Consider the following 10,788-nt stretch of genomic DNA (forward strand, 5'->3'; position numbering starts at 1 on the left):
TTGTGTATGGATGATGTTGTGATAGCATGAGATGGAATGGGCGGGGTGATGGGGATGAGGTAGTATGTGTGAGCAAAATTTGACGCAGCCCGAAGGGATTTCTTCCCGTCCTCTCCTTTTATGCAATGGGGGGACGGAGAGGGGGGGGGTCGCCGATTTAATGAAGCGGCCTTGCTGTGGATATGCTGTGTCTTACGACACTGCTTCTGACCCAGGGCAGTGGACAAGGTGCAGGGATGACCCGTCATCCAGGAGGTGCTAAGATAAGAGGGAGGGTGGAGGGCTGTGGAGTGTATTCAGGGATGGAATGGGTGGAAATGATTTTATGCCTTTTTTCTTTTAGGCTACCTCCCTTGAAAGGGGGAAAAAAGCCTTGGTATATATATGGTATATGTATGTATGATTTTTTTCGCATCCGACCTAGATTTGGACAAAAAAGGTCTCCTGTCGGCATGCTCCGCTTTTGTAATCCTTTGTAGAACTACAAACACTTGGCACGTATGAGCGTAGCAGCGCCCGCCATGTTTGATATGTGGTCAGTTTGGGTTTACTTTTAACCAAACCGTCCATAAACACGTCTCAAGATAGATTGGTTGTAATTATCCATGAGAACAAATACAAGACTGTGTACACACCTCAATGCCATGGTAATGCATTTGTAATTCTTCTCGTGCATCCATTAAATCAACGATGGATTTCCCAGGACAGGCCCAGCTGTCGCACCGTTCGTTTTCATTTACTGGGGAAGCGGACATAACTGACGCTATTCTCGATTCAACACTACACGATAGATTACGAGAACTGCGTGTAAGTGGGCGGTACGACACGGGACTATGCTGAATCACATGCTGCATGGAAAACGAAGGTTGCAACTGCCAGCACGAGATGACGACGTAGCATAGCCGAAAATATTGCGGTGGCACGAAGGATCGATGCGAATGTTCTTTTTTTTCACAGTAACACAAATATGGGCTTTCCACTGCGCCATGCGGGTTCTTGATGTATTTCAATTATTGTTTCTTCAAAATTAGTGCACAGAATAACTAGTGATAATGCAATACAAGAAGCAGGCACCATAATAGATTATTCAAATGTCCTACACTACTAATATGATTAATGACTTCACAGGATCAAACAGTGCACGGATGTAACTATGACTGATCTGATCACTGTGCATCATGAAATGGGTCACACACAGTACCAGATCCAGTACAAACACCAGAACAACGTGTTCAGGGACGGGGCGAATCCAGGTAAGACCGAGAAATGCTTACGAGTATGCACTCAATCTGCGTTTACTAATATACACTCTAATGCTGACGGTGGTAGCTAGTGGGAGACAAAAAGGGTAACTGGTAACATACAACAAAAGTGTGAACGCGTATACCATTTCCCAGTCTATGTCCTCAAGAGATACAACGACCGTAGCCTCGTGGAATGCTGTGTATGTTGACACTGTCTCGCATATATTTGCTGTACTTCTCGACTCCTATTTCACTGCAATACAGGCCGCCATTAGCCCCGGCAAGGGGCATGAGAGTCATTTACACCGTAGTGAGGGAAAGCGTTTTTTATCGGTTATTTTGTTGCATGCCGTTAGGGCCATTCGCTTTTTATTATTATTATCATCATTAATTGTTTCACGGATCCGGCGGTATTAGTTTCGGTAGATTTTTTTTTTCCCCGCTGTCATCTAATTTTCGCCCCGCTCGGAATTTTCTAAACCGGCAAAACAAAATTCTCGCAGATCGTAAACAACACAGTCAGGGTTACCAGTTATTAACAACAAATCGCCAATACGTCCAAAACAAATTTCAATGCCTGGATCAGCTAAGCTCACCTGTTGGATAATGACAATTTTTCTATTGTGTGATTATTTTGTGTGAAATATGCCGTGGATTGGAATAATTGCCGTGAAAGTTCCGAAAAGGTTTTGTAGAGGATTCGTAGACATGCAGATGGACGCGTGTGTCGGAGATTTTTGGAAATATTTGCCATCCCCCCCCCCTTCGCATGGAGGGGGGGGGGCAGGGGGCAGGGGGTTTATGTCCTGGGGGGGCACATTTAGGGGGGCGGCAATTCTAGTCTGGTCATGCCCCCCACAAGGCTGACAAAATAATTATAATAAAAGAAAGGTCAGAGGAGCCCTGAATATTTTACCGTAATATGCGAATTTTCCGTTAGAATCAACAGAATATGAAATAATTTTCCTTATCCTTTCTGCAATAGGGACACTGAATAAAAGAATTAAAATCTGTTTAATTATTTCGCAATCCAATAGCTAAAACAATGCTGTAAGGGATAGTGGAGATGGGAAGTGGTGATGGGGGACGGGGGGGCGTGACTTTTTTTTTTCTGAGAACTTTGTCCCGGGGCGGCACTAACGCACGTAAGAGGGGGTTTACACGGTCTAACGCTTCGTCGAACGCGGTTCGACAGACACGTACGTGTTTAAAGTGATGTGTGAACGTGTGAACGGGGTATTTGGGGTTTAACCAACGTGTTCGACAACCAAATACCCCGTTCACACATCGATGTACCGTTAGACCGTGTAAGGGCTCTGCTCGTCATTCAATTATTCCCTTGGGTCTGCCGCCGTCGTTGACTTCGAGCCTGACTCCGTCCTGTTTGTACATTCCTCGGCTGGTAAAATAGAGGAGGCCGTAAACCAAGCCACCATGACACAAGTGGACATGAAAATAGCAAACGTAAGATAGGTCCACGATCACGGATGAAAATAACACAGACGGTAAGGCATCCATTATTGAGGTGTTGATGTCTGCAAAAAAAAATTATATTTCTCTCCCATAGGAAAAGTAAATTTTATCACCAAAACATGTACAACAATCTCATAAACCTTTTAACTTACTAAGGGTTTGATATGTTTTTTCTGTCGCCTGTCTTAGGTTTACAAGTATGGGATCCGCGAAACAGTTACTTAAAAAAAAAGCATCTGTATATTGTAGTCGCTGAATTTGTTGCATGCTGGTAGGCAAGCAATAGCCATAACACTATATTGAGTAATGTTTATCACCTACGTAAGCCACTCTTCGACGACTGTAAACATACAGCTTCCCCAAGATACACACACAAACAAACTCTTCAAGTCTGTCTCGACATCTACCTCTTTCAGATTCCTAGAGCCGATTGGAAAGTGCCTGAGATGCACGCCACCTTATGCATTGAACTTAATCGTGTTTTGAGCGTTTATGGTAGCACTTTTCGTGAATCCTGAATTTCGTCACATTTTCATACGAAACAGTTGTACCTTAGCATAATATATTTGAAAAAGAAAAGGAATGAGATGAATTAACCGATACGCAAAAAATTAACAGCTTACCGTGGAAAAATCACTTTTCCTAAAACTTTCAAGGGTAAATTATGTTAATAACGACGTATTTTAATGAATTTATTATTCAATTGATTGTAAATTATGGCATATTGAGGAATAATCATGTGGTGGAAATCAATATAAGACAAAAAGTAGAATTTGTAATAAGTGATATCTCATAAACAATTAAGTACTTTCTGTTTCATCATCATTGTACAATCCCACCACCATCCCGACTACGTCATTTGTGGACATGAATATTTATATGTTATAGTGCATGAACATTCTGAGTCAATATTTCATTTCTATGGCGCACCATTATGTAAACAGTCTGTCTGATAGAAAACCAGTATGACAAACTTTGTAAAATGGAATCTGAAAGGATAGTTCAATTGCTTCTTTCAAAGTGCTGCTTTCCGGCCAATTTACACACCATCTGTACTTTTTTTCTGTTAATTCTTATTTAATTTTTATTTTCTTTTATTTTGCTTTGAGCTATGCTTCATTCAAAACTAACATTCTAGTCAAAATGTCAGTGGAGCTGTAGTTGGAGCTGTGTCTTATGGGTACCGATGTACCCGCCTTTGCTGATGCGCAGGGCATTTTTACAGAATTAAGCAGTGCACAGATGTAACTATGACAGACTTGATCACAGTTCACCATGAAATGGGCCATGTCCAGTACTATCTCCAGTACAAACACCAACCAAAAGTCTTCAGGAGAGGAGGCAACTCAGGTTAGTAGACACTGGCTACGCATGGACTAATTCCGGGAAGTGAGGATGAACCTAACGGTGTAGTGTAGGCACGTTGGTGTGTCTACGGGCGGACGAGAGAGGTAATTTGCAAAATATCTTTAAAGATACTTTTAGTTTTAAGGTATTGGTTTCAAGCTATTTCATCTGTAAAAACTCCTGTTTTTTAGTGAACATCTGTTCTGTATGCACTTTCTCATCCATTAGTATCACAATTGCTATCATTATTCATATAACTATTTGTGACTTCATCATGTAATGAGCTGGATGTAAGAAGTAATAGGAAGCCAGTCCCAGCATCTGAAGTTCTTTCAGAGAATATAGCAGATTTGTTGAGAAAGGCATTCCGGTTGTTCAGGTGAGCGAAATTTCTTCCTACGTCTCGTAATCATTTTGTTGCTTAAAAAGACTTACACTTGCTCTAGGTAATTCTTGTATATCTCCATAGATTGAAACAGATTTGGGCAGACTAATATGGAGCCATAACCACATAGAAAATGTTATTAATTTTTATCTAATTTTTTTCGCCCACTCTCACCCCCCCCCCCCAAAAAAAAAAAAGACTGCTGGTTCCCAGTGCCCAGGTATCGTTCGCAATACCTGAATGGCGTTTCAACAATGCGTCTGCTGATGTGTTGTTATTTGAAAAATCTGCCAGGATTTTGTTGGGACAAAATTAAAAACATAATTCGTATATGGTTAATGTTATAAGGTTTTATCAAAATACTTTGAATCGGTCGCAGTGATATAGATTTATCTACATTATCTACTGTACATGAGTTACATTTTGATTTTCATCGAGCATGCACTGGTTTACTGTAGCTTATAATTTCAACAAAATGTTACGTGACGACTATCAATGTTTCAAACACACCCTAGATTTCTGAGGGGGGGGGGGGGAAGAAACCCCCCCCCCCCCGCTCCAATCCTCGGACGTCTATGGCCGTTGTCGTCGTCATATCAAATGATCTAATTCGCATATTTTGGGTACATATGTATAGGCTAGTTTGTAATAACAGCCCTGTTTTGCTGATATATTCCTAGCAAAGTCGAGGAGGGAAATTCCAGTTGCTATTACAGTTGGATCGATCTCCTACATCATTCTCAAGTTTGTGACAACCATAAGGCTCGTTTTCTGTGATACAACTTCCTTCCACAGGACATATCGATGGAAGAAAGTTTTTTTTTTTTTTTTTTTTTTTTTACAAAGATTTAATTATTTAACCTTTGCTAAGGCTTTCTTTTGCTCCATCATGTTACGTAGTAATTTCTGGTTTTAGATCGAAAACATTATGGCCAGTCACCAACACAATATTCTGTGTAGACAAAATTCTTGAATTATTCTTTAAAACATCGTCCCATCTTTTCATCTTCGTTCACGTCTCCTTGCTATGACTGTTCCGTTCACCCTACACCACTCTGTACCTCCTCCAGGTTTTCACGAGGCTGTCGGGGACGTGCTGGCCCTGAGTGTGGCAACCCCAAAGCACCTTCACAAGATTGGCCTCCTGAAGGAGGTGTTCGACGACCCGCAGGCCGACATCAACTTCCTGATGAGCATTGCGCTTGACAAGATCGTTTTCTTGCCTTTCGGCTACCTGATGGATTTATGGCGATGGGATGTCTTCAGCGGCAAGACCAACGAGAAGGACTGGAACTGCGCCTGGTGGAAGTTGAGGTGAGATGGAAAGTCAAAGGGAAGTGATGTACAAGTGGGATTGTGTTTTTTATTATATAAGTTCCGTAAACAGATACTGAGAGATCATCCAAGATATTTCGAAGTGTGTCAGGTTAGGTCTAAAAAACAAGCCGTTTAAATGGTAAAAATATTCCACACAGGGAAACTACATTTTATTTGTTTGAAATTACTTTCTATGATGTCATTCGATATAGTATCTCATAGGGTAGGGAGACCACTATTAACTACGGAACGTCGACCTTTTGAGTTCTTCATTTCCTTTAATAAATCTGGAAACTGAACTTAGTATCAAGCAGTAATATCCTGCAAGACAAATATTTCTCGCCATGATTTATGTGGTAAGTGCCAAACACGCAGTATTTTGGTAGGAGTTTATTGCGGAGATCTACACACAAGTATGGCAGGAAGTAATCTGTCACAAGCGAATGCTTGGGGGGCCTAGCTGGGCATTAAGACGCGCCCGTGGCCTACTTTCTGTTACATTGTTGCTAGGCGGGAAAAATATTGGGCAAAACAATACATACTAACATATCTAGGTATATACATAGAAATATACAGCAACAAGAGAACATTTACATATAATGATGAATATGCATGCAAAATGGTTAAGGGTAACATATATTTAGTTCCTTAATTTTACGACGTGTACACTTGGCATAGACGCATACGCGTTTAGCGTACGCCTAATGACGTATATATATTCGGTTATATAATTATGTATAGGGCACTTATATAATGTAATGACTACATAGGCTTACTTATACAATACATTTACAATAGATGTATGTTGATATTAAGTACTCATGTATAATAAAGAAGTGTGACATATACATTAAAGGAGATACATATACAATAAATATATACAATAATTAAGTAAGGAAGGGCTTGGCTACATTTACTAGCATGAACTTGCGTCGTTCTTTGGGGCAAGGCTGCATGAAAATAGGTTTTATAGAAATTGCTTGGCTTTCTGTTCGATTCCCATACATTCCTGATGTTTTGAATGTTCGTTTCACGTTCAATCAGAAGTATCCGGTATTTATCTATTTTTCGTTCGTTTCAGGGAAGACCTTCAAGGTATACGACCTCCCAGTACGCGTTCCGAAACCGACTTCGACCCTGGTGCGAAGTACCACATCCCTGCTAATGTTCCATATATCAGGTGCGTTCGTATGAGTGTGACTATATCTATGTCTTTCAAAAAATTGACTTTGGGTGATGGTCATACTTATACAGAGACGTTTACATTTGCTAAACCTCTATTCTCATTACAGATACTTCGTCAGCTTCGTGATTCAGTTCCAGTTCCACAAATCCTTGTGTCTGAAGGCCGGCCAATACGATCCCAATGACCCTACCAAGCCTCTGCACAAATGCGACATATATCAGTCGACCGAGGCTGGGAATGCTCTCGGGTAAGCAGTTTGATGCCAGCAACAGCACCAATGTCATTTTTGAAATTTAATTGTAGTCCACATTACGAGTTTAGTTGCTATAACCAAATTGAATTGTTCCTGCCCACAGCGAAATGCTGCAGCTTGGATCCTCCAAACCTTGGCCCGAAGCTATGAAGGCACTGACTGGCGAAACTAAGATGGACGCTAGTGCCATCAGGGAATACTTCAGTCCCCTTGAGAAGTGGCTTCAGGAAGACAACCTGAAACATGGCGAATTCATTGGTTGGGAGTCAGGTGAGTACCATTGCCACTCGACATAGGAAGAGTATCGATTTAATGATAGTTCGGATAGGATGCGCTGCCGGATCTCGGATACAACTTGAGTCAGCAGTAAACAACGCTTCTACCTTTGGGGGACAATATCACAGTGAAGTGTCGCCATGCATGCATCATAAGAAACATTTAAAAGGGGGAGTAGAAGTGATGTGATTTTTTTTCTCTCCTTCCTTCTTCTTGAGTGGAGATTCCGTATGTGAGGTCACAGGGTACGAATTAGCTTTGACAGATTCACAACAGCTTGGGGTCAGTTGTATCGAGCTAGTTCGGACGAGGAAAACTAACGGAAGAATTTAGACTGGAAGGTGGCCGTTGGATCTGCATTGTTTGACGAAAAAAGGACGGCATCAATCATTATTCTAGGTACCGATAGGTAGTTCTATTTAGCTGAGAAAAACTTTATCAGCAAGAGGATTCAACCTGTTTCGAACCTTATATTAACCCACACGCTGCACTTGACTACATGTCTCGTCCAGCTACCACACACACCTTTTCTTCACTAATATTGGCAGATAGTTGGTCTGTAACTCTGTAAGTCTTATATTTCAGTGAACGAGATTTTATTTATTCATTTTTTATGTTGATGTGTCCATTTCGCAAAGATCCCCCCACTGAATTTGTATATATTTTTGATTTTCTTATAAATCTCCAGTTTGTTAGGGCGAGTTGTGACTCCTGGTAAAAATGTTAAATAAATAATGTGCACAAGAATAAATGTTGTTGTGAGCAAGACGATGTAAAAATTCTTTCATCCTCTTTGCAACGAATATTGAACGTCAAGATGAAAGTGCCACACCCTACCTAACATCTTTCTTTATTCTGCAGATGGCGAATACTGCAGGAACGATCAGCACACATCATAAAAGCTGCAGCACAACGTGACCTACGTCTGTCTCTATCCCTGTCGCAATCCTCCTTCGTTTCTTCATCTCCTAAGATGACTTGTAACAGGATAGAAATCGATACAAAGACACTGAGGTAGGGGAACAATGCTTTCGAAAGAAGAAAGAGATAATGAAAAGAAACACATTCAATCTAAGGTCTTTGCCATAATTGGAACACCTTCGACATCAGCAATGAACACGTCTTCATACAAGATCAAAGTATGATAGCGCGAAGTTGTTTTTCAGACCTTTGATCACCAAGGTGCCTCCGAATGCCATAGTTAAACAAATGCATGGCCTGTTATGTTGGGTACCTTTAGAATAGTGTTACTAATTAAGAGAATTTTTTTTATAGAAAATGTGTTTAATGGCTTATATTGTGTTCATCCAGTTCGTTGATATTTTGACAAGCACATAAACTACACATCTGGAACAAAAAGTCCAACGCTTATTTAGTCAAAGTAAATAAGCTGTGCACTTGAGTGTGGGTAGATTTATTCTTCCCAAGACATTTTCATTTATATTTACTCTATGTGGAGCACACCATAATTACAATTAATTTCTTAGGTTCTTCAACTCTCCTGTGAATCCCCTGAAGTACAATGTCCCAGCCATTTCTAAAATCAACCATCAGATACGTATTACCTATCTTATCTGTCTCTGTTACTATGGTAATCACCATATGACAAACGAGACTGATACTAGCTTGTGCCACCATTAGTCTGGAGTGCCAGTTCTTTAAGAACTAGGGGTGGCTACTTGGGGAGTTATCGCTCAAAATATGTTGGTCTTCTCTGATTTTGGCTAGATAATCTTTAGTGATGACAAGGTCTGGCAACATCCATATTTATGATAACAGTACGCCACTATGTGCCTATTGCATTTTTAACGAGTGAAGAAATAATGCTCAAGCCAGGAGGAAATCCTCTTAAATCCTGCAATAAAGACCTCCGAAACATATCTACTGTCTTGTAAGACATTCCTGAGCCTAGCTTGCCTTGGGTGGTTGTGTTGCTAAATCTGAATAATCTTCAAATTGATGTTTTTTACACAATAATACTTTGTTGTATCCTGGAAGGAACTTTATATTGGTTGTTGAATTGTTCAAGAATCTGAATACTGTTGTATATATTTAGATGAAATACATGACTCAAGGAGTACATGATGTTTGTTTCACCTATAAGTTGTGTTCAAACCTTAACGGTTTAAACCATGCAAATAAACGCTTCTCCATTTCTGTACCTGTTTGATCACACATTCTAAGTTATCTACATCCAATGCTACCTCACTGCTGAGTCTTGGTGAATGCAATAAAATTCATCCACCCACAAGAAAATGACAATGAAATCGAAATGGGCCCCGACTTCCCTTGCTGTTAATAACGGTGGTGTAGTGTTTAGCAGACCTTGGGTTGGAGAGTCAAAACCTCATTATGGTATTTTGATCTCAAGCCTTCTCATGAGCCCATAAACCCTTCAAATATGAAAGGAAGGAAGTGGTACTTTTCGAGGTTCTTGTCCTTCCTTATGCCAAGCAATTTCGGCCACTGATTTATTCATTTTGGTCTGGTTCTCATCAGGTAATACAATTTCTAGAGGTAGTGCTGTTCCTTCGGATGATACTCATGATGCTGCACCACACTTCTCTTCCAGGTCATAGTCAATGCAGGTTATCTTGACCATATTATCATTATTCTTATTTCAACTTGCACTTTGACCTCTTCCCTGCCAAAAGATACATATCTTTTCCTTCTAGCCACTGTAAAATTGTCTTACTGATTTCTGTAGAATTCCTTTGACAAAGATGAAGTTCGATTATTCTTTAAACCATAATTCTCAAATAATTCATCTCAAACACTCTTAGGTTCTTCCTTTCAGCCTTCTTGAGATTTCAAGTCTCCACTCAATACAGTACAGTGGGCATAATCACTCCTTCACACAACCTTCTTTTTGTGTTTCTCGTAAGACAGTTATTTCCCATATAAATTTTCTTTCTCCCAGACATTTACTTGCCTACTTTACTTGTCATGCCCATCTTCACTCTTCAGATAATTGCAACATGAGACCCAAAATATTCAAACCTTTTCACTTTCTCGAGCATTTCCACCATTAGACTCACCTCTGTCATGCCAACCTCATTACTCTCTGTACACCATGTTGCCTTACTTTTGTCCATATTTAATTTTAGACTTCTCTTCTCACACACACACCCAAACTCCACCACCAACTGCTTCAGTCTATTCTCAGACTTAGCCACAAGTGTTTACATATGTATATACAATTTATATACAATGATAAACATTGTAAAAGTACAAGTAAGGGTTATCATGAACATACATTGGTGAGATATAATCTTAGGATATACAATTTAGTTTGAATATATAATGT

At 40.1% G+C, this 10,788-nt stretch overlaps 1 protein-coding gene across 2 annotated transcripts in view; it reads left to right on the forward strand.

Annotated features, from left to right (window-relative positions):
- Positions 1-9,193, forward strand: part of LOC143040233 (angiotensin-converting enzyme-like) — a 54,275-nt gene extending 45,082 nt beyond the window's left edge. The window contains exons 9-14 of one of the 2 annotated variants that reach the window (XM_076210946.1): positions 1,129-1,253; positions 5,520-5,763; positions 6,848-6,946; positions 7,059-7,199; positions 7,309-7,475; positions 8,343-9,193. In XM_076210946.1, the coding sequence (XP_076067061.1) occupies positions 1,129-1,253; positions 5,520-5,763; positions 6,848-6,946; positions 7,059-7,199; positions 7,309-7,475; positions 8,343-8,380 (814 nt within the window). In that variant the 3' untranslated portion in view covers positions 8,381-9,193. Of the gene's footprint in view, positions 1-1,128; positions 1,254-3,942; positions 4,068-5,519; positions 5,764-6,847; positions 6,947-7,058; positions 7,200-7,308; positions 7,476-8,342 lie in introns of both variants that reach the window. The other variant, XM_076210947.1, reaches the window with a different exon arrangement.
- Positions 9,194-10,788: the final 1,595 nt, after the last annotated feature.

Source organism: Oratosquilla oratoria, chromosome 28 (genome assembly GCF_046742065.1).
Source record: "Oratosquilla oratoria isolate Oo_2021 chromosome 28, ASM4674206v1, whole genome shotgun sequence".
Lineage (NCBI taxonomy): Eukaryota > Metazoa > Arthropoda > Malacostraca > Stomatopoda > Squillidae > Oratosquilla > Oratosquilla oratoria.